Genomic DNA, 24,208 nt, shown 5'->3' with positions numbered 1-24,208 from the left:
AAATCTAGCTTCTCCATTGACTTTGCTTATCAGAAGGTGGCAAAAGGTAATTTCATGACCCCAGGACACTGCAACTGTCATAAATATTTGTTGGTTGTCAAGTGTCCAAGTTTTGATTATGTGACTATGGGGATGCTGCAATGATCATAAATGTGAAAAATGATCATATGTCAGTTATTCAGTGCCACAACTTCAAAAGATCATTAAATGAGTGTAAATCAAGGTCTACCTATAATAGGCAGAGAATTACTCATATGACTGAGTACAGTATTGTTGGGAATGAGTTTAAAAACTTGTAATAGTTATCTACTGAAAGGTATCATTTGAATCTATATTTATACTGCCAATTCTAACATTAAGAAAAAGTATTAAATCCAGATGAACTGAATGACTGAAGTAGATGTCAGAAGAGCAAAATAGAAATAGAAACGGCTTAGGAGAAATAAAAGAGTCCTAATGAAATTATTCTTGATTGAATAACTGTTAAAAGTAAGCAGGGGAGGGCTGTAGTTTAATTGGAGCTGCAGGGGGGACACTTTCCAAGAGACTCTATCTGAAATGGCCTAGAATTTTATTCTCGCATTTTTCAATGTTTTGATCCCACACAAGTATTAAAGATGCCTTTACCAAATCTGTGTGGTTCTTGAGGATTTGTTTGGTTTGCTAGTTACGTAGAACTTGCCAATAATTAAGGAAGTATATTTGTGTTAGTGCCAGACAAGTAACCTTGGACAAATATATGGAAAACCTTGGATTATCCAACTATACTTGCACATAAACCCACACTGTACATGTAGGAAAGCTACTACTGGAAGAAGCTATACATGTATGAAGATGACTCAGCTGGAGAAAGATGTCTTTAAAAATAGGAAATGGACTGTGTATATATATATATATATATATATATATATATATATATATATATATATATATATATATATATATATATATATATATATATAAAACCTGAATAACCAAAGATAGATAGATAGATAGATAGATAGATAGATAGATAGATAGATAGATAGATAGATAGATAGATAGATAGATAGATAGATCGATCTTTGGTTATTCGGGTTTTTTATTTATATATGTGTGTGTGTGTGTGTGTGTGTGTGTGTGTCCACTAAAATGGATAGCTCCCCTTGCATTTATCACTGGCAGTGTGCAATCTGAGTAACACAAAACCACAAAAATAGCAACTCAAAACACTTTCATGTCACACAGGAGACAAAAAGTCTGTTTATTTGTTGCAATTCCTAAAAGTCCACATTGTAGGCAGAGAGGACCACTGGTTTGAAGAAAGAGTCAAGGAGACCATCTATATTAAAATTGAACAGACCCCTCTTAACAGAAGGGAAGGGATACAGCACCACCTATCTCCTATGTACAACATAGGCCTTTCAGCTGTCCCAAGAAGGTTCCACCCCCATTTGCACTGTGATTCAGGTGACACTGAGGACTCAGATAAATCCCCAAGTGGCCTCAACATCTCACAGAGAGCTAATAACCAACCTTCAGAGTTCTAACAACCAGATGACTGCTAAGGGAATATAAATCCTTCCATTCCCTACAATTCACCCAGAACTAAAGAAGCTTCTTGGATGAGAAGCAAAAAGTTTTCAAGGGGAAAAAAACTAAGAAGTCCAGTTATCTTTTGAAAAGCTCCTTTGGGACAATTATGACATGGATGATTAAGTATCTCCATAGACAAATTCCTGAAAGTCTCACTCAATTATGCAGTGAAACAGAAATTTTTGTCCTGAGAATTAGCCAAAATGTCCATATGTAGGTCATTTCACCATATCATAAAGGTGCTAGTTTGCATGCAATAAGTAATTCCAATTAAAAGTTATCACCTCACCATACACATATGTAATCATTTCTAGTGTAATTCCACAAAATAGTTGTGGCAAGATATATATTTCAACTGCACCAGCTCTGTTCAATTTACCTACCAAGTTCTTTAGAGTTCTCTTGAGGCTTTGATATCAAAATTTGATTTTGTGATTATAGGCATTTAGTCCTCCTTTTTTAATTAGGGATGTGTGGTGGCTCAGACTCTGGGCTTGTTGACTAGAAAACCGTCAGCCCAGGTTCGAGATCCGAGCACTATGTGACAGGATGAGCTCCCATCCTCACCCCAGCTCCTGCCCACCTAGCAGTTTGAAAACATGCAAATGCAAATAGATTAATAGGTACCACTTTGGTGAGAAGGTAACAGTGTTCCATGACATCATGCTGGCCACATGACTGCAGAAATGTCTTCTGACAGCTCTGGCTCAATGTCCTTGAACCATAGATGAGCACCACTCCCTGTAGTCAGCAACAAGAAAAGTAAAATCCACAGGAACTGGGTTACCTTTACCTCCTTACTTTTCTTCTTATTCTTCACTCTTGTTTTCCCCCTTAAAGATTGCAAAATATCCAAACAAACAAGAAGATGTGGAAGAAACTCAATAAGTCAGACATTACTAGCTGCCAAATTCATTATTCGTAAATAAATTCTATTTCCACAGGCACTTCCATTTTTTTTCTGCTATCTCTAGATTTGCTACATGTATAAACTAGTATTTTGAACTCCAACTAAGATAGAACAGTTCCAAGCAAGGAATCTGTTCAAAATGATTTAGCTGTAATACAGTGAACTTAAATTATGTCTTATTATTGGATTTCTTAATAACCTTTTATTTAGTTCCCTTTCCTTTGTTCCTATGCAACCAGGAGGTCAAGGAAATGTTATTCTTGTCCTTTCATTTACAAAGATTTGTTCTGGAAAAAGAAAGCAGATGATGCCTTCTGTGGCAGAGATCTAAATATTAATAGGTAGTACTGCAAAACATTTTCAAAGGGCAGCTCATAAAGGATGTAAGCATGAATGAGGAACCACTCCTTGAAGGGCTAAAGTAATTATGTCCTTTGGAAAGCTCCCCTGATTTCTTTGAAAGGTGTGTGTGTGTGTGTGTGTGTGTGTGTGTGTGTACACACAAAACCCAAAATACATGTTTAGTCTTCTGTTACACTAAAACTCGTTCCTATCTTTCTTGCGTGCATTAACTGTCATTCCTAGATGTGTTCATTCCACGTTTTTTTCTTCATAAGTATGCACTGGCATATATAAATAGGGACTTATCCACACTGCCAGATTGTCCCAACATCAGCACAGTCCAGCAATCATTTTGGCAGCAACACATACTCTCACCCATTGCAAAACTCACCTTCAGCTGCACTTCCCTGCTCTGCTTTCAAAGTAATATTTCCCTGTTTCTTTCTTTCAAGTGTTTTCAAGTCCCATCTGTTGTATCTGCTGCTGTTACCTTTTTTTTAAGCCAACCCTGCACAAAGTTGATTGTCAAAGTTAGGGAACCTTCTCAATCAATTCAATGGTTGTCATAGCTCTAAAGTCTTTGAGAGCTACCTTGAACAGTCTCTTGCAATAATGCAGTAATTAAAACCTTAAGTTGTTGTATGTGATGTCGCTGGTTTAAAACACAGCAAAAACCTTTGGGATTTTTATTACTATTTTTCTCTCACAGACTTGCTTGAGTGACAAGAAATGATGAAAGGCTACAAGGCTTATTTTAAATGGATAAGAGGGTAACTCAGGGAAAGAAAAAGTAATTTTAAAAAATGCTGGGTTCTGAAAAACAATATTCTATGAACTAAGCAAATGTTATTGCTGTCTGCTTCTGGAAAACCCTAATGACCAACCAGATGTCCCGAAAAACATTTCTATTTTAAAGCTGGCTGTTGTACCTACATCCATGTGCATATTAATGCTTTAGTTTGAATGTATAAATTCAATTTAGTGTGTGTGTTACTTGTATTGATTATATGGGTATATATTTATGTGCACATGCACACACAGACACAGATACACACACAAAGTTATATTTGTCCTGTAAGATCTGCCCAGAAAGTGATAATTGGCAGTTGCTTCCCTTGGACAGGAAATTGACAAGGCACAGAAGCAGAGGAATCGTCTGGTGGGAAGCTGGGGTACCCTGCAGCCCAGATTCAATCCTTTGCAAGTTTTTGGTAAACTGTCTCAGACCAGACAGGTTTTCTTTCTTTTTTTTCCTTTTCTTTTTTTTTTAATCGTTTTTATGACATTTTTCAAAAATACAAATCTCATCCATATTTATGACATTTTGGCATTGACAAATACATAAAACTTATGTACCTTATTCTATATATCATTATTCTATACATCTATAACTACCTACATCTTATATGTCTTATTATGTATATCAACAAACACATATATCTTATATTTCTTATTATAACAATATCTACAAAATGGTATCTTAAAGCCGTTTAAAGTCAAGCAGGAATGAGTAGAGAACTGGAGTAGCTTAAGGTATAGTGCAAGTATGCCTACATCATGATCAATTCATTTGTATTAAAAACCTAGCATGGCCAATCCTTATCAGCTTAATCCATGCCCTTCAGTTTAAATAGAGTATAAGCCATGTTATTCTGAAATATAAATCAGAAAGTAAGAGAAGTTCACCTGATAAATTTCATATATGAAAGAATGATATAATTTGCAATGATTTTTCCAGTTTGACAAGGATGGGCACTGATAACACTGCATCAACTTCAAATTACAGTGCTGTCCTTGAAACAAGATTTGTGCAGAACCATTACTTCAAACAGAGACTTGAGTTCTTCAGGAAATGCATTCCCTTAAAGAACAGAATTGCCATCTAATATTTCAAGAGATATAATTTCATATTACCTTTTTTAATTTAACAAAATAAAATGCAGCAGCATGCACAGGGAGACTATCAAACCAATAAGTCTCATGAAGGTAAATGATGAAGGCAAGTGAGTCTTATTTATATTACAGTGTTTGGAGGGGAAGGGGGAATTGTTAGAAGTGTCTGCGATATTATTATTTGAAATGGTATGGAGCAGTGGTCGCCAAACAGTGGGACAGGGACCACTGATGGTCCGCAAGAAAATGTTGGTGGTCCACAGAGAAATGTCATCCCCAAAGTACTCCCCAAAGCAATTAATCCAGACTGTGTGGGAACACAAGGCTGTGCTGTCCACACGGCCCGTGGGAACACAAGGCTTGGGTTGATTGCATTGCGAACAACACAATGTAATGAGGGGAGGGGAGAAAGGGGGGAGGGGGAAACTTGCCCCACTCACCCCACTCGCCTCGCCTGGCCACCGGGCTGCTTCTTTCCACTTCTTTCTTCTTCTGCTTTTGGCTGCACGCAAGGAAGGCAGCAAAAGTCTTTCTTTCTCTTCCCCAAACTCCACCAGAAATGAGTCTTTGGGACCCTGCAAGGCATCCTGCTCCAAGAGGCTGTGCCGGCACGACAAGTCTCACAAAAACACATTTCTGGCGGAGTTTGGGGGAGAGAAAGAAAGACTTCTGCTGCTTTCCTTGCATGAAGCCAAAAGTCTCTCTCTCTTTCTTTCTCCACACACCCCCAAGAACGAAGCTGGAGACAGTATCCTGCAATCCCAAGTAAAGAATGACCAATTGGTAGGAAAACGGGGTGGGGAATTTTCCTGCAGACTTTTTGGGGGATTTTCCCAGGGTCTCTGGTCCGTGGGATTTAAAATTATGAATTCGGTGGTCCCTGAGGTCCAAAAGATTGGCGACCTCTGGTATAGGGTCTCCTACTTGAGCAGAGGGTTAGACTAGAACACCTCCAAAGCAGGGGTGGGATTCAAATTTTTTAACAACCGGTTCTCTGGGTGTGGCTTATTAGTTGGTGAGCGTGGCTTGGTGGTAATGTGACTGGGTGGACATGGCTTGGTGGTCATGTTATTGGCTGGGCATGGCCAACTCAACATCACTCACATCGAGGCATGCATCTCCTCGCCTGGCCTCTCATGACTGTGGGGATGCTGCAATAGTCATAAGTGTGAAAAATGGTCATAAGTCACTTTTTTCAGTGCCATTGTAACTTTGAATGGTCCCTCCACACAAGCAAAGTACCAGCAAAGGAGGGTAGAAGCAGTTTCTGTAAGCAACACCAGAACGTTTCCTTCCTGTCTTCCTTACAGGATTGGCCCAGTAATTTCTTCTAACAACCGGTTCTCTGAACTGCTTAGAATGTTAACAACCGGTTCTAGCGAATAGGTGCGAACTGGTAGAATCCCACCCCTGCTCCAAAGTCCCTTTCAACTATTTTATTCTATGTTCTATATTCTATTTGCCAAAGGACCTGAAGGCAGGACAAGAAGCAATGGATGGTAAATAATCAAACAGAGAACCAACCTAGAACTAAGGAGCAATTTCCTGACAGTTAGAACAATTAAACAGAAGTTGTGGGTGCTCCTACACTAGAGGTTTTTAAGAAGAGACTGGACAATCATTTGTCTGAAATGGTGTAGGGTATCCTGTCTGAGCAAGGAATTGGGCCAAAAGACCTCCAAGGTCCCATTGTTATTCCATTATTCTATTCCAATATTATGCCACCACAACACAAGCCTCAAGCTTTGTGTAGATACATCATGACTTTGCACACACATCCAAAAAGGATAGGGTTTGGGATGCAACAACAAAATGCTGATGTCACTTTGACAACAGGAGCCAAAGTCACAGATGCCCACTACAAAGTATTTCTTTAATCAGTTACTGCTTTTCGAATGTTACGAACACTAATGCTCTCAATAGCAATACCCCCCAAAGCTACATATAGTAATAATAAATGCTAATATTGTAAAATGACAAAAGCCTGCAAAAAAGTCAAAAGACACAAATTAAGTGGAAAAACAAATATTAGAGGTCAATATATCAGGAAAAATTGCTCAAAAGGCAAACCCAGAAGAAGATGAAGGGGTTTCCAGAAGAAAACATCAAAATCTGTTGATTTTTGCAAATTTACAAGTAAAGGTTCAGAGATTATATGGCTATGTAAAAAGCTGTATTTACTAATTATAAGAGAAATTATTAACAATCTATTAGAAAAACATTTTACCTAACAATAAATATGTGTTTATTTGAAAGAGTTTTGAGAGTTAATTTAAATTGCTGCAACAATCACCTGGCACACCAGCCAAACATGGGCATGGAACAAGGAGAGCAAATGACCCACAAGATGACCTTATCACACAATTGTGACAGTGTGCAAAGCTTGCATGTGACAACCTGAGACAAGTAAGAAATTGTATTTGCCTACAATACCACTCTATTTGTTGTCATTTCATGCCACTGCACTTAGACAAATGATTTTGTGTAATCTGGATATTCAAAAACCATATCATTTTAGATTTGATTGATAACTGGCTGTCTTATTTGCAAAGCAAGTCCTGAGGTGATAAATATTTTACAAATTTGCTAACTTAAAACAGTGCTGTTTTCTGCATCTCTAGCGTAGGACTTTCAGATACGGACTGAAAAGTTGGGATAACAACTAAAAGGATATACTATCTCCTACTGATAGTAATTGGAGTACTGGATTAGGACTGAGGCAACACAGATTCAATTCCACATGAAATTCAGTAGGTAACTTTCAGCTAATTATCTTACCTATTATCATAGTAATAACAATTCTACCTAGTGTCACAGGAGCGTTCCAAGAAAAAAATTAGGGGAGATTCTATATACATTTGCCATACTCACCTTGTAGAAAGTGAAAGGAAGGGTTTAGCACAGGATACAAACTGTATTTTACTACCAGTTCTCATTCAATCTGTTGAAAGAAAATGTATTTTTGACATTTTCTTAAAAGAATGTGGGATTTCTCAAATGTTTTCTCCTTCCTTTGAAGAAGGTATCTATTTTTCTCCCCTGTTCTCAGAGTGATGGATAATTGTTTCCAATTTCTCTTGGTGGTATTTTAAGCTTATTGTATTGCTGGAGATTGGATATTTACACAGAACCTTGGCCATCTTGTCAGAACATTTCATTTCACCCATGATAATTATACTGAAATTCTAATCTTCTAACTCCATATTAGCAGTCTTTCAGCTTAATAAATTAGTTAAATAAATATGTTCCTTTTTTAGAAATGAATGTGGTATAGGAAAGACATGAAGATACATAATTCATACAGAATACTTTTGATGACCGTACCTATTCATAAGTAATCTTTTAATATTGGAGTTCTGAATTACTTTTAATAATGCTGCTTTCTATAAAATGGAATTGACATTTGTACTACATTGTCTATGCAAGTATCTGATAGAGAAGAATTCATTCTTGTGTCTTCATAAATATTTCCATTGGGTTCTTAACAAATGAGATGCATCATATTTTGTCATTAAATGTCTGAGAAATCAATAGACTAAAAGGAAAGGATCAAGGTTATATGTGGCAGCACAGAGCAGGAACTCCATTTAATATGACAAGAGTAAATTACTATCATTGACAGTAAACCAGAAAACTGGATGCTTTTAACTAAAAATGTTTTCTTTACATGGCTAAGTTTCTGGAGCCTTATCAGGCAGAATTCCCCATTATTATTTACAAAACTACCTGATATGTATTTTATAAGCATGTAAATCATAGTATAAAATCACTGTCCTGCTTACACTAATATTATATTGAATTAATGATATAGGCAATCTCTCGTTTTTCAGTTTAAGATGCCACTTGGGGCATATTTATCTGAGGATCACATTGAATATAAAGTCTTGTTTCTAAATAAACCTCACAGAGTTTAGCTGCAAATTCATCAATACATTATTTTCTAAAGCTTTAAACTGAAGAAAAAAAATCAATATAGAATGCATTTACCATATCTTACTTTTACTGTTAACATTTTTAAAGATGATTTTAAAGTATAGTTTTGGAAAATCTAAAACCTTGTATCAATAATTAATCTGAAAATTTTATTGTTAGTTTATTAAATGTTACCCTGGACTGCAATTTTTCTAGAATGCCAAGAACTATTGATGGATAAAGGAAAAAATTGTGGACGTAATAAAAGAAAGAAACTCAACTAGCTAGGCAATTTGCAGCACAGGATTCAAAGCAAGTAATGGATTTAGATAAAAAGTTAATTAAAAGGGTGGTAAAATACAGATGAAACAGTCCATTTTAGCAACTGAGGAACAGGAAGAATTTAACTTACCAGCTTAAAGTACAAATTGTTGACCCGCTTGCCAGCATCTCTTTATTTCTTTCCTTTTACAAGAGCTGCTGGTAAACTGGAGCCAAAAAGAACAGGAAGCATCAAATAGATGAGTTTGTACTCCAAGGCAGTACTAAAGAACGTTTCTAGACATATGCCTACTTAATAAAAAAAACAAACGCCACTGAATTCTTATGCTAGAAATGACATTATAAGTATTGCATTTTCTATAGAATACTAGAGCTAGGACTTTCATGTGACACCTTGCTGATTCAGTAGATTAGAGCTTTCTGACTCTTCATGACATCAACAATATCACTAGGATAAGACCACCATATATATTCCCCATATTTATTCTCAACAAACAGGTTCTGCATGGTATCTAATAACTGCATAGAAAGGAAACAATTTTTAATTTGTTTTCTTCTACAGTCCTTCCCACCAACTATCCTTTCATCCCCAAGTATCATTGCAGTTATCTTCTCCAGAAGTTGGCTTCTAAATAATGATGCTAAGACTACTGGAGTTTATTTATTTTGTTATTTTTGTATTAAATTTGTCATCCATCTGACCACAAGGCGATTTTTAAAGATGCAATGGACAATGCAAATCACCTGGAATCAGATGGCTGTGTTTTCCTTTAGCATAGATCCCACTTTGAGATAATTGTCCCCTCATTTTGTCTGCCATACCTACCACATTGGCCCTACTTCCGTCTTCCGGAGTCTAATATAATAATAAGAACTGCAGGGGAAAAACACATGCAGGACATTGTTTCTGGAATTCTTTCCAACCCTATCTGGTGATGGTCAGAGGTGGCATCCATCCTTTTGTATAATGAAGTATCTTGTGGTTATGTGCTTATACTGTATATTTATCTCTCCAAGGAACGTCACATTTTAAGTAAACATAACACTGTCTTTGTTTTTGAGGATATAATTGGGGCAAGCTAGTTTCATATCTTGTTTCTATATTTGTTTGAGTCTAATCAAGGAAGGGCATCTATGTTGCATTTGTGTTTGTGTTTCTCCTTGTGCTGTCCCTGTCTGCATCCATCTAACTTCTTTTTAAGGAAAAGTTTACACTCTCAGGCATAATTGGCATGACAAAACAGCATTAATGGATGCAAATCCTACATCTATGTAATTATTTATCTTTGTTTGTTTTTAAATAATACCTTAAGGCTGATTATTCTGTCAATCATTCACTCATACAATATTCTCAATTAGCAAAATCCTGTTTAAAATTCTTATGAAATAGGTGTTGGCTTACCTGAACGCAGTTGCTCAACATGCCTTGGGATAATTCACACATATGGGTTGAATCTGCTTTTCTGCCCAGAGACTGAGTCATCAATCTTTGCCATGCCTCTTCCTGTCGGGGCAGGAAGCCCCCTAGCCCCAGTCACAATTAAGGAGCGGCCATTTGATGATCTTCCTGTGGCATTGGCTCTGCCTCCCACCTGGACACTGGACCAGACGGTTGCCAGGATGGGAGTGGATTGTCCCAAGGCATGCTGAGAGAAACTGTGTTCAGGTAAGCCAACGCCTATTTCCAGCATGCCTTTCGTCCACACATATGGGACATACCAAAGCTGCCAGTCCCTATGGGCAGGAAGAAGTTTGGTCTTGTGCACTCCCGTCTGTATGCACTTGCTGTAGCACTCTTCTTCCGAAGGCCACCTCAGCTGAGGTGTAAGTGTCCAGTCTGTAGTGCTTTACGAATGGAGACGGGGAGGGACCACATAGCCACCCTGCACATATCCTCAAGTGAGACCTGCATAGCCCAGGTTGAGTGAGCTGTTACCCGTCTGGGTGTTGGAAGAGTCTGGGTCTCGTAGGCCTTGGCTATACAAGCCCTGATCCAGCGGCCTATAGTTGAAGAGGAGACTTTAGTGCCCATTGAAGATGGCTGAAATGAGACCAACAGGGCTTTGGTTTTATGTTACGTTGATGTATGTTTAATGTACCTGTGAAGAACCCTCCAAACATCCAATTTATGCCATCTGTGCTTTCTGTCTTGTGAAGGAGCAGGGCAAAAGTCAGGAAGAATGACTTCCTGAGCCCTGTGGAAATGAGAGTTTACCTTTGGGGTGAAGGAGGGGTCGAGGCACAGGACAACTCTGTTGTCGTGGAATGTACAGAGGTCTTCCCTGATGGAAAGAGCTACCAATTCTGACATGCGCTGGGCCAATGTGGGGCCACTAAGATGGCAACTTTGAGCGTTAAGAACCACAGGCTTACAGATTGAAGAGATTCAAACGGGTCCTGAGTAAGGGCTTGTAATACTGCAGACAGGTTCCAAGAAGGATATCTGTGGACTGTTGTAGGTTTTAGATTGATAGCTCCTTTGAGGAAGGAGCGGTCGGCCAGATAATGAGCTAAGGAATTCCTCTTCCCGTAGTGCAATACGGTGGATAGGGCTGCTACCTGCGTACTAGGAGAGAACCCTTTGTCGAGCCCTGTTTGTAGAAAATCCAGGATCTGTGGCACTGAGGCCACAGTCGGGTCTGTGCCCTTCTTGGTGCACCATTGATGGAACGCTTTCCAGGTAGTGTCGTATATTCTGTTTGTAAAAGGCCTCCTGGAGGCTTGTATTGTTTTGATGATATTTCTGGAAAAGTTATCCTTCCTCTCAAGTGCCAGGTGGTCAATTGGAGCTACTGAGGCTCCGGGTGTTCCAAGACCCCCTGGCTGAGAGATATCCTGCCTTGAGGGATCCTCCAAGGGCGAGACACTGACAGGCTAACTAGATCCGCATACCACGACCGTCTGGGCCAGTGGGGAGCGATGAGGATGATTTCTGCCTGTTCCAGAAGTACTTTCCTCATCACTCCTGGTATGAGGGGAAGAGGAAGGAAAGCGTAAAGGAGATCCTTGGGCCAGCAGCTGTGAAGGGCGTTTACCCCTTCTGCACCTGGCGACAGGAATCTGGAGTAGAATCAGGGAAGTTCGGTGTTCGTTAGAGTGACAAGGAGGTTGAGTACTGGCCTCCCAAATCTCTGAGCTATGTCTTGGAACAGATCTGCATGGAGACGCCACTCAGAGTTGTCCACCCTGGTCCTGATTAAGTAATCTGCCTGGATATTTGCTATCCCCAATATGTGCTCTGCCTTGATTGACAATAGGTGAGCCTCCGCCTAGGTTCCCAGTTGCTGCGTTTCGGACATGAGGGATCTGGAGTGGGTCCCTCCCTGGCGATTGATGTGTACTTTGGCCACCACATTGTCCAAATGGCAGGGCCTTGTATTGATAATGACCCCTTGCATAATAGAACCTGAGAAACCTCCAATGGGAGGGGTAAATGGGGATGTGGAGGTAGGCCTCCGTCAGATCGATGGATGTTAGGAGATCGCCGCCCCCCCCCCCCCAAGTTCTCCAAGATGGACTGCAGAGATTGCATCTTGAATCTCTTGTATTCTAAATGAGCATTGAGCTTTTTGAGATCCAGGATCGCTCTCCATCCCCACCCCCCAAGGACTTGGGAACCACAAATAGAATGGAGTAAAACCTATGCCCCCTCTGGTCCTCTGGTACCAGCTCAATGGCCTGGATGTCCAGCAAATGCTGGACCGCCATGTCCATGAGCTTTCTCCTTATGTGGTTCTTGGAGGTTGGGCAATGGGAAAAGGTCCTTGGAGGAGTGGACAGAAAATCCAGGGTGAGACTGAATCGCACTGTTTACAGGGCCCAGGAATCAGATGTGATGATCTCCCATCGGTCTGCAAATAGGGCCAGACAGCCGCCAATGGGAAGAAGGCAGTCATTTGGATCGATGGTACGGACTACCTCCTATGCCACGAAAGGCCCGTTTACATTGAACTGTTGTTTGTTTCTATCTCAAAATCCCAATCTATCTGTGGGTTAATCTGATCTGGGCTAGTAGGACCTTTGGAATTGCGAGAATTCCTGGCCTGAGTCTGAGGAACGAAATGGCTGCCTACGAGTGTAGGCCTCCTATCAGCCCTCCTGGTAAGAGAGAACACCTTTCTCTTGTCTTTATGCTCAACTATGAAGGGATTTAAGGCCTCTCCAAATAGGGAAGAACCCATGTAGGAGGCAGAGACCACTTTCCATTTGGTTCTAGCATCTGCTTGCCACTGTCGTAGCCACAGCAAATGACGAGAAGTGATGTTGGAGGCCAGGGCCCTGGAGAAGAATTGGGCTGAGCAATAAGGGCCTTAAGATCCTCTGATAATTCTGGGGCCACCCTATCTGCTGAGTGCTTCCCCGCTGCAGTTGGAGTAAAAGTAGCCTCAGGTGTTCCAGTCCTGTCTCTGATCTGTAAATCTGCAGGACAAGGAAGCATGCAATCAAAAGGAAATCTCTGAGTTTGGATTTCCTCAGCAGGAGGGATAAATCCCTGCTCCCTGTCTCCCTCTGGTGACCAGGCCCCTGCGGGCAACTCCTGTGCTAAAGGCTGTTGGGGGAGGGGGCTAACAGGCCCTGGGTGGAGGAAGGGGGGTATACCTCTCCCAGTCTGCTTGCTTCTGAGCTCTGGAGAACTGCTTTTCCAATGCTCTTTGCTTCCTTTCTTCTGCTCTTATGGGCTTTCTGGAATAGAGAGCCTTTGCCTTTACCTTGTTAGCAGCCTCCTTACTTGCAGATCTGGCCTTCCTGAGACTCTGCTTGGATTGTTTTGCACTCGTGGGCTCCATGCTGCCTTAGTCAGCCATGCTGATAATGCCCAGATACCAGATAATCAGAGTTGGAAGGGACCTTGTAGGTCACCTAGTCCAACCCCCGCCCAAGCGGGAGACCCTACACCATTTCTGACAAATGGCAGTCCAATCTCTTCTTGAAAGTCTCAAGTGATGGAGCTCCCACAACTTCCAAGGTTAATTGTTCTCACTGTCGGAAAGTTTCTCCTTATTTCCAGGTTAAATCTCTCCTTGTTCAGTTTCCATCCATTATTCCTTGTCTGGCCTACAAGCACTTTAGAAAATAGCTTGACCCCTTCCTCCCTGTGGCAGCCCCTCAAATATTGGAAGACTGCTATCATGTCTCCCCTTGTCCTTCTCTTTACTAGACTAGCCAAGCCCAGTTCCTGCAACCGTTCATTGTATGTTTTAGCCTGCAGTCCCATAATCATCCTGGTTGCTCTTCTCTGTACTTTTTCTAGAGTCTCAACTTCTTTTTATAATGTGGTAACCAAAACTGGATGCAGTACTCTACGTGCGGTCTTACTAAGGCTTTATAGAGTGTTATTAGTACCTCCCTTGATCTTGATTGTATCCCTCTGTTAATACAATTTAGGATTGCATTAGCTTTTTTGGCTGCTGCTGCACACTGCTGGCTCATATTTAGCTGGTTGTCCACTAAGACTCCAAGATCCCTCTCACAGTTCCTGCTATTGAGCCTGGTTTCACCCAGTCTATATGTGTACTTTTGGTTTTTCTTGCCTAAGTGTAAGACTTTACATTTCTCTACATTGAATTTCATTTTGTTAGATTATGGCCCAGTGTTCTAGTCTGTCAAGATCCATCTGGATTTTGAACCTATCTTCTTGGGTGTTAGCTATTCCTGCCAGTTTAGTATCATCTGCAAAGATTGCAGGGAGGAGAGCTCTCTCAATTCTCCAATCCTGATACTCCAAGGGGAATTCCAGGCCAGGAAGCCTTCCCTGGGCTATGGCAGTGGCACCCCTACCAGTCTCCTGGATAGCCTGCACAACTCGCCATGCGGCCAGAATGGCCGCCGCCTGCCCCAGAAATCAGCTGGAGACCTTGAAAACAAAAGTGGCTGCTCTGGAGCTATCCAGTTAAGCCTGGGAGCTCCACGACGCGCTGGGGGCAATCGCAGCTTCAGCACACACACACACGGGGTGGGGGATCATTTTGGGGCTCCCCCTTGACTGCCTGGGCTGTTAGGCCTTCAATTGGTAGTTCAGGGGGGGCTGCGAAAAACGGAGCAGGCAGAAATTCCATTGCTGCCTGTTTATGATGATTTGAATATCTTGAGGGAGTTTTTGCAAACCTTTGGGAGAATCCACACTTTAAACTGCTGCTTTCTGCTGAAATTGTTGGAGCCAACCTTTGCCACATCTCCATAGGGCCAAGACTGAGTTGTGACTGGGGCTAGGGGGCTTCCTGCCCCAACAGGAAAAGGTGTGGCAAAGATTGATGACTCTGTCTCTGGGCAGAAAGGCAGATTCAACCCATATGTGTGGATTATCCCAAAGACATGCTGGAGAATGAAACTGTAACAGCATATTTATAAAATATTTAAAATTTAATTTACAGTCAAAAATCAAAAGACAAAGCAGTAATGCTGTGAAAAAAATTGGAATATTAAATAAGCAAAAGATAGCAGCAAACATTAAACACTGGGGCCAACCTAGTCTGTACTGTAGTTTCATTCTTAAAGTTTAGTTGCTTCATCACTATAATCTGTAATTTATTATTTGCTTTAATACATAATTGTCCAAAACATGCAAAGCATTCTATACAAAGTTACGAGTTGGATCAAATTTGTATCCTGAATGAATCCTTTAACATACTATTGCTTTAAATCCAAATATTAATTCAAAGAAAATCTTAATATTCTTCGTTTCTCAAATGGTACAATAAGAAAAAAAAATGATTGTGATGTATCAGGTGGGGAGCTAAAGCAGAACGGAGGAAACTTGATTGAAAGCTTAATTCATATATGTGAAGTTTCCTGAGAGGCTTGGCCAAATAAGCTATGAGACATCTTGCATTCTGAAACAAGAGATGGGATATTAATGTAATAAATAAACTGAAAAAGATAAAAAAACATTCTTCTATCTCTTAAAGTCATAAGAGATTTTTCATTAAGAATCAATAAGCAATGGCCCATAAAATTTGAGTCTGGTCCTTGATGATATGAAGCGATGACTTCTGTTCCAGAAATACACGTATTAGTGACTTGCTGCCAAACTATAGAACCCATGATATTTCTTCACAAGAGACAGCAGGACAACAGGAAAGTGAAGCAGAAAACAAAAAATTGGAGTGCCTGCCAGAATGTCTCTTTCTATACTCTGTGCTTTCAGAGAAACCTCTAATACTCATTCATCTGATACATATCTCAGCTTATCAACAGTGGATATATTACTTGCTGCATCAATACCCATGGAAATTAAGACTGTGATTTACTATCATGGTGTATAAGAAACAGTGCTGATCAAACCAAAAACAATCTCCATAAACATGGTAGAAACAAATTAAATGTAGCCAATGACATAAATCTTCCCCTCCCATCTATCAAGGTCATTCCTAGAACCATTACACTTTGGAACAACCTCCTTTGTCAAACTTGCACAAGTTGAGCTGTGCACACATCAGCCCAATGCTCACGTGGCCTGATCTCCTCTCCACCCCAGCCAGGCTGCCAAGCCACAAAAGTTAGGGACCGCTGCATTATAGGAACAACCAAATTTTTAAAACACATACTTTATATATGTATAACAACACATCCACCATGTCTTTGCAAAGTGGGCGGGGGGGAGGGGGAACCCAAGCCAAAACATTGACACAAAAACTTCCATGCACACACCCAAAATTACTTTTTACCAGCTGCAGATTTGTGAAACAGAATAATGGAGCAACCTGTACATTTATCCATAAATACATTAAACAGACAAGGGGATATCACAAATTCATACTTCCATGTTACCTTCTTACCATTTTCTAAGCATTTCATTTATCGCCATGCATGTTTTATTTCATATACTATGATAATACTTAGCAACCTATCTTCAGCTTCATATTCATGCAAAACACTTCATAATTCAAGCCTATTCACTTCGTTATACACTTTCCTTAAATCAACAAAGATGCAGTAAAATTTCTCTTTCTCACATTTATATATTTCTCAGAGATCTGCTGAGGAGCAAAAATATGGTCTGCATTATGCCTGGCATAATCTTTCATCAAAAATTATAATTTTAGTAGTCTATGATTTTTACTTGCAAGCCTTTCTAATGGAAATGAGAAATACTTGTTCAAAATGTTATCATTATTTTTTAAAAAATGTGGGTAACCCAGATGAGGCCTTCAACTATCCATTATTCTACAAGTTTTCACTCTGTAGTTGATCTGCATCAAAAAGAAGCCACAGTTTGCCTTTTCAACAAGTTCAGTCCCTGATTGAAGGGAATTGTTTTCATGTTTAGTATCAATATACCACTTACAATGCACATTTGAAATGAGGTAGCAGACATAGACAATAGATATTGGTAAATAAATAAGCAACCAGGTCAGTGCTACCAAGAAAAAGGAAAAGAGCAAAGCAGAAACACTGTCAAAACTCCCATTTGGGATTTGATCAAGCAAGCCCACCACTACCTTGGACAGCTAAAGCAGGAGTATATTCTGATAGTAATCTCAGATTACCTATGTAAGTAGGATGAACTTTGAAATAAACTGCAGTACTTCCCTCCTAGGTTATTGTTGTATTATGGCTAATGGATATGCCATAACACCTATTATTACTGTTCTGAGAAATCTTTACAAGGAACACAAAGATACTAACTGAAATTGAAGGAACAGAATGGGTCAGAATTGGAAACAGGTAAAGTAATGGTGCACAGAACTGGAAGCAGGTATAGTAGTGGTGCATATTTCCCTATATCTATTTAACTTTTACAGTAAATATATTCCAAAAAATAGCAAGATCAGAATTGATGACATCAGGAATCAAAACAGAAAGATGAACATCAACAATTTGAGATGAGCAGATAACACCATTGTCAGTCAGGAAAAAATATGAGCTATTTAGAATACCACATTGTAGAAGTAAAATTAATAAAGTAAAAAGTATTAAGAAAACAGTAATGTTAATCAATGTGCTTAGTGAACTCACAGTTGATTGAAAAGTGAAGGTGTAAGACTGGTTTTCTTTGGCTCTAAATAAATAAACATGGACAATGTGCTAGACGAAGCAAAGAGGAATATTAATTCTAGGGGAAATGGCAATGACAAACATATGCAAGATAAGATAAGATAAGGAGATTTCTAAGAGCAAAAATATTAGAAGACTCAAAGAAGGTAAGGTATGTCAGTATAAACTGGATATTGAGAAAGAGAAAGCAGATGCAAACTTCTGAATATGAATATGAAGTTACTAAGAGTATCAGAGTACAAAAAAAAACTTGAAAGAAAAAAAAGTATTGTCATATTCAACCAAAAATCACCAAGAAAAAATGTATATATTGAGGGGAATTGATATAGTGAATCATAAACCAGATAAAACAACTATTCATGAAATGAAGGGGATAAAAGGGGAAGACAATAGATAAGGTAGATGGATGGTATCAACGAGATTAGGTATCTAACTTTTTACAAATGAGAAAGCTCAACAACTCATCAATTTTATTATATACTGCAAGATGGACTCCAATTGTTAAGTATTATAATTAATTTTGATCATGGAAGTTTTCCCAGTATATTTCATTTCAACGTAAAATAATGGGTAACTGAGATGGTAATATAAGAACAGGTCTAAGTAACATTGCACTGTTTTCTACACATAAACTTACAGTATTATACTGTAAAGACAGACCTGAGAGCTTTGAAGTGAAAACACGCTATTAAGCTGACCAAACAGTACACAAACTTTGGCTTAAGGCCAGTATCTGACTGAAAATGCACAGGGCCTCCACTCAGATATACAAGCAGGTTATTCTGGACTACAGATTTAATAGCCCTGTGGAACTACCATGTTTGGATATAGATTTGCTTTGTTTGGGGATTACTTATTTTTCTGATTTCATCTCTTTTCCTTTTGTCAACACATCCTTTAAGATGTGTGCATGCCTAAGCAGATATTTTATTATTTTTAATTGTATTTACATGTATTTATATTGTTAAGCTTATTTCCAAGTGTTTTAAGTCAATTCTATTTTTTTGGAAGCCTTCTTTCTAATTTCCCTCAGAAGGATCATATATTGTTCTCCCAAATTCCTGTCCAAAATAGAAACAGTTTTCATCAATGATTAATTGCCCAAAAGGAAAGTAGTAACCTTGAGTACCTAATGTGAAATCATTGTGTAAAACTGTCCTTCTGGCAGGCCCAGGCCTCCAGACATGAAGTTGTTATGAGAATACTCCAACTGGAATTCATTTCAGTCCTGTCCTTTAACTAGCAATCTCAATATTCTGAAACCAGAGACACATAAGACTCCTAAATCCAATGCACAGTACATGGCATAATACAACAACATAAAACAACAGATCTTCATTTCTGAAAATGGCCATTAGGTATGTCTTGAAAATGAAAAAGTGGAACTATCCCCAAACATCTGGATGAGACCCATTAAATTAAGCAGAATAATTTAGGAAGGAGGAATTGTGAATGAGTTCACAAGTATGGGTAGATTTCTGACTGAAAGTCAGACTGGTGCTGAAAATATCTGCCTTTTTGGTTATTCAGGACCTAATATCGAAAAGGTAGCTCTAACTTTTGTCCTTCAGTGCTCAATAAAATACCACGTTAATAAGAAAAAAAATTATTTCACTTGGTTGTGCTGTTTAACTTGTTTATTTTATGTATTAAAACTACCACAAGACCTTCTGGAAAGTAGGGATGCTGTGCATATTTAAAAATAAATAAATTTCAACCTCATTCAAATATTAAGCCTCAGTAAAATATTTTAATGGAGACATGGCTTCCATGAATTTTATTCATATCCTCTCATGTAGCAACTTTCAGAAGCACGTTTAATTCCCATCTTCAATGTTATCCTGAGTACAGGTTTAAATGTAGCGATTGGAGCAAAGGTCTCAATAAAATTAACCCTACATTCCTAGCTCATATTTCTTACTTTGCAATATAAAAGTATGTATAGACAACTTTCTGAAGAGATAGCTATATTTTGTTAAACAAGAAAAAATGTTATTTGTTTATACACAACATGGAAAAATATACTAAGATAAATTGCAATATATTTCCTCAGCAGTGCTAATGACATCTTGCTACTGATGTCAGAGCCATTGGCATTCTATTCAATTACTTTTCACTATCATATTTGTAAAGTAATTGTTATCCTGCTTCAACTTTACTAAATTCATGAGGGCATGAGATTAAGTTGTCCAACCTCAATTACACATGTTCAAAAGTAGCCAAAAATAGCATCAACAAACATGACTAAATCAGCATGCAAGTTACTGTGAGATCCAACCAGACTCATAAAAATGACAAATACAATTGGATAAAGAATTGTAACTATACTGACACTATTCCTATGGAATAATGTTGTATTCAGTTCAAATGTAAAACTTTATATTGTTGTTGTTTTACTATTTTCATGTAAAACCATCGATTCAAACTAACATATCAGCTAACACCAAGAAGCTTTGGATTGCCTGTAGTTAATAATCATTTGTAAATCTTATTTGTGGATGACTAAAGCTGCAGTAGCCATGGTTAAACCTCACAATGTTCTGACTGTGATACATAACTGCAAATATTACCTTAGTATGATGCACAAAGGTATACATGGGATAGTGACCAAAAGAAAAAATGGTTTTTATTATAGTTTCATTACATTTCTTTAAAAAATTATTTTTAATGCTATAATAATAAAATATCAGCATAGTGTCAAACAAGTAGCCTTTGACAATTACAATAAACAATACAATTCTAGGAGTATGATAAGTGAGAACATTGCCTGTGCCAGCCATTTGTTCTTTGAGGCTACTTGTACAAGAAAGAGGTAAGGACAGAAAAAACAAATGCTATAGGATATCGTGTGCATATTAAGTATCATTGCTTTAGTTACTGAATGTAAATTATAAATTGCAATAAATGCTTTCATGTCTGTTATGGAACAGTTGTCTCAATAGGTTTTCTGAGGCTGTTTAGAACATATCTTTTTTAAAGCACATTTAAAGGTAACTAGTAGCACATAAAACAACAACTAAATAAGATATAAAATAAAAAGTATCTGTAATTATTCCAAAGGTGCTTTTTCAATATATAATTCTATATCTTAAATATTCAAAACTGAAACAAAACTTATCTTATCTTAGCTGTCATACATGATTATATATCTGCAGATACATTAAAATTTCCATCTAAAGTTTTAATTAAAGAGTTAAAGGATTAAAGAGTCTTAGTACAAACAATACAAACATCAAAACATAGTTATATATTTGAGATAGTGAGGCTTCTACCTTCCAATGTGCTAAGAAAAACTCAGTTATAACCCATCTGATTATATTCAGTTATCATAATGATCAAAAAGGTGGTGCTCAGTGATTTAAGATACTCGGAAAATACCTTTGATTTCACAAAAACAGTACAAGCAAGGATAGCTAAGCTCTTTCAGCACCATGGACAGCATCGAGCCTCCGCAGCGCTGTAGGCCTGTTCCATCTCACAGGACTGGATGTAGGTATGATTCAATTTACAGTTCAGAATAACATACAACCTCAGCACCTCCATTTCCTCAAATATGAAGCAGCGCTTATGTTGATCACAAGAACAAGCTTCCAAGACACGTGTAAAGCTGAACTGATCATCATATCCCTGAAGTTTGGAAATCGCAAGTTTATTTATGAAGATACCATTCTCATTGCAAACTTTCAAAATAAGTTGCTTTTTTAAAAAAACAGAAAACTCTTCTTGACCAATAAATATTTCCTAAAGTATTACTCTTCCAGGGGGAAAGTAAACTGGTTCCATCTAAAAGTGTTTTAGGATATTTTACATTTTTTTGTTTTTTTACAAAACCTAAAACAAAATGCTTTAGGTTTCTTAAGGTATCATCCAGATCTTTCTCTTTCAAAATAATATTGCTGGCCTTAGTATTTTAAAACATAACACAATTCTTATAGAAAGTGATCACATAGCCAGTTTTATTTGTTTAAAATAAAACCATACCATTAGCTTTAGAGAAAATTATTTCTGTATGAATTCACTTGGGACCACAACTGTAAAGAGATTCACTACAACAGTCACAACACAACATGTTTTGCTACACATGCAATTGTGGCTTGAGTAGAATGACAAAATAATCAAGTATACAGAGCGACAAAGCAGACACAATTCTACCACCATCAGTGTTTTCTACCCAGAATCACTGCAGAATGTATTAGCAATTAATAAAACTGGAGCTAATCCTAACTCCAGAGATTTGATAGAGAAGACATATATCTGCCAAGAAAAATAAAGTCCACCTGGGACTACTTCCCTTCCTCTATGACCATCCTCTCTAGTGCTCCCAAGATAATCACCGAGCTTTGATTCCCAAAGGTAACACTTTAAACCCTGCAAGCAGACCTTTCACAATGAATTTGGACAAAACTGTCCTTCAAAGAGACGCTGTAAGTACTTGACCAACCACGCAGCTATTATCTCTCTGCCATTTATTCTTGACAGTCCGGAGGTATAGAAAAGAAGTAACACCCAAGCGCCTTATCTTTGGTAACACAGGATACTGTGATGAATGCACGCACACAAAACCCAAAAGAACATATATATCCAGTCTCTTATCACCTATTCAACCCCACAAACACAGCAACTTCAAAATTAACTTCCTCTGCAAAGCAGTCACTCTGGCTCACTGACCTCTGAATGACGCCTCTTCCTTGCCAACTCCGGGAAACAACCGAAATCGCAAATCCAAGTAAGGACGACGTGGGAAAACCCCTTTCCAACTATGCTTCAACTTAACTATCCCCTTCCCCCCCGCCTCAGCCCATGCACGTTATTTCACCTTGGATCCTTGCTCGCTGGCTGGCACGCCACCGCTTTTCCCTGCCAAGCCGCATTCCAGCCCCAGGCGAAGCGGGCCAGGGGAATCAACAGTGCCTGGCGGTTCTCGGGAGGAAGCTCCCTCTGCCCTCCCAAGAGACCGAGGATAGCCCTCCGCCCGTCCTCCCCCCACCCTCACGCCTAGACCACGCGCTTCCTCGAAGATCGCAGGCCAGCACGGTAGCCACAGAGCTGAAGGGTAAAAACAAACACAGCCGCCGCCGCCGAAAAGCAAGCGAAGCTCCTACCTTGCAATCCTCCGGGCCGGATTTCACCGAGTACTCCTCCGCCTGCAGGTATTTCTGGAGCACAAGCTCGAACTCTCGGTAACGGTCCTGAGCTTGTCGATCGTACCTCTGGTAAACCAGGACGCAGCGGCGGCAGGAGCGAAGCCAATCCTTCCCTGCTGCGCCGATCCCCTTCCCCAGCGCCCCCGTCGTCGTCGTCGTCGTCGCCGCCGCGGTCCACAGTGCAGTTCAGCGTGTCCGGCCGAGAAAGCCCGGCGAAGAGCTCGCGCAGCGTATAGGAATTACAAAAGGGAAGGTAGAGCTCCGCCTGGGCCGAGCCCCCCGGCTGCAAGCGGCGACAGGCAACCTCGGCGTCGCCCAGCAAGCTGAAGCACTGGCCAGCACTGGCCGGTGCCGCGGGGCTGCTGCTGGGGGCCGTCCCCCCTACGTCGTGCTCCATGCCCGGCTCCGCGCGGCGCTCCCGGTCCCGATGGCGCCCGGCGGCGACTTGCCTGGCCTCAACGCAGAGCCACAGGTGGTCGGAGAGCAGGACGGTGAAGAAGAGCAGGGAGGCCAACGACAGGCGCCATTTCTGTGCCCGCTCCGAGTCGGCGAAGGGCTTGTCGGTGTCCCGCGGGCCGAAGCACACGCCCGAGCCGGATCCTCCCGTGGGGCGGCTGCTCATATTTCGGGAGCGCGCAGCCCCGGCCGGCTCCACGGCGACGGGGGCTCCGCAGCCGGGCTCGACGGCCCCACGGGCATGGACACTGGGCGGCGGGGCGCCAGGCTCCCCCCCTCAGCGAAGGGTGACGACGGGGGTGGGGGTGGCCGCGGCGGCGTTGTTGGTGCGAATGGTGGCGATGGTGCTGGTGCTCCTGCGCGCTGGGCTGGGCCGGGCCGGTAGCCGTCCCCTGCCTCCCTCGCCTTTCCCGTCACCCGGGCATGGTCAGAGCGCAGGCCCCCATTTTGGCGCCAACCCCGCCGGTCCCCGCTTCCCGCCCGTCGCCTCATGCCGCGCTCCACCGCCCCCACCCCCCACCCCGGCGCCCTGGAGAGCCACCCGGGAACCCCGCGGACTGCGCCCCGCTAGCCCCAGACGAGCTCCCGGCGCTGGGCTGGCTGCGGCTCGACAGGTTGCCGGGGCTGCTGGGGAGATGCCGGAGCCCCGGGGCTGAGGCTGCTGCAGTTCCTGCCGCTTTGGAGGTGGCGGCTTCTGCTG

The 24,208-nt window shown here is 40.5% G+C and overlaps 1 protein-coding gene across 1 annotated transcript in view; it reads right to left on the bottom strand.

Annotated features, from left to right (window-relative positions):
* NALF1 (NALCN channel auxiliary factor 1) overlaps positions 1-23,966 on the bottom strand; it is a 485,452-nt gene extending 461,486 nt beyond the window's left edge. The window contains 2 exon segments of the mRNA XM_026668865.2: positions 23,011-23,161; positions 23,163-23,966. Coding sequence (XP_026524650.2) covers positions 23,011-23,161; positions 23,163-23,674 — 663 coding nt within the window. The 5' untranslated portion in view covers positions 23,675-23,966.
* Between the last annotated feature and the right edge of the window lie 242 nt (positions 23,967-24,208).

This window comes from Notechis scutatus, chromosome 5 (genome assembly GCF_049901735.1).
Source record: "Notechis scutatus isolate UNSWTSFEM ecotype Mainland chromosome 5, rNotScu1.2, whole genome shotgun sequence".
Classification (NCBI taxonomy): Eukaryota; Metazoa; Chordata; class Lepidosauria; order Squamata; family Elapidae; genus Notechis; species Notechis scutatus.
The sequence above is the reverse complement of the archived record's forward strand: the minus strand, read 5'-3'. Positions and strand labels throughout refer to the sequence as shown.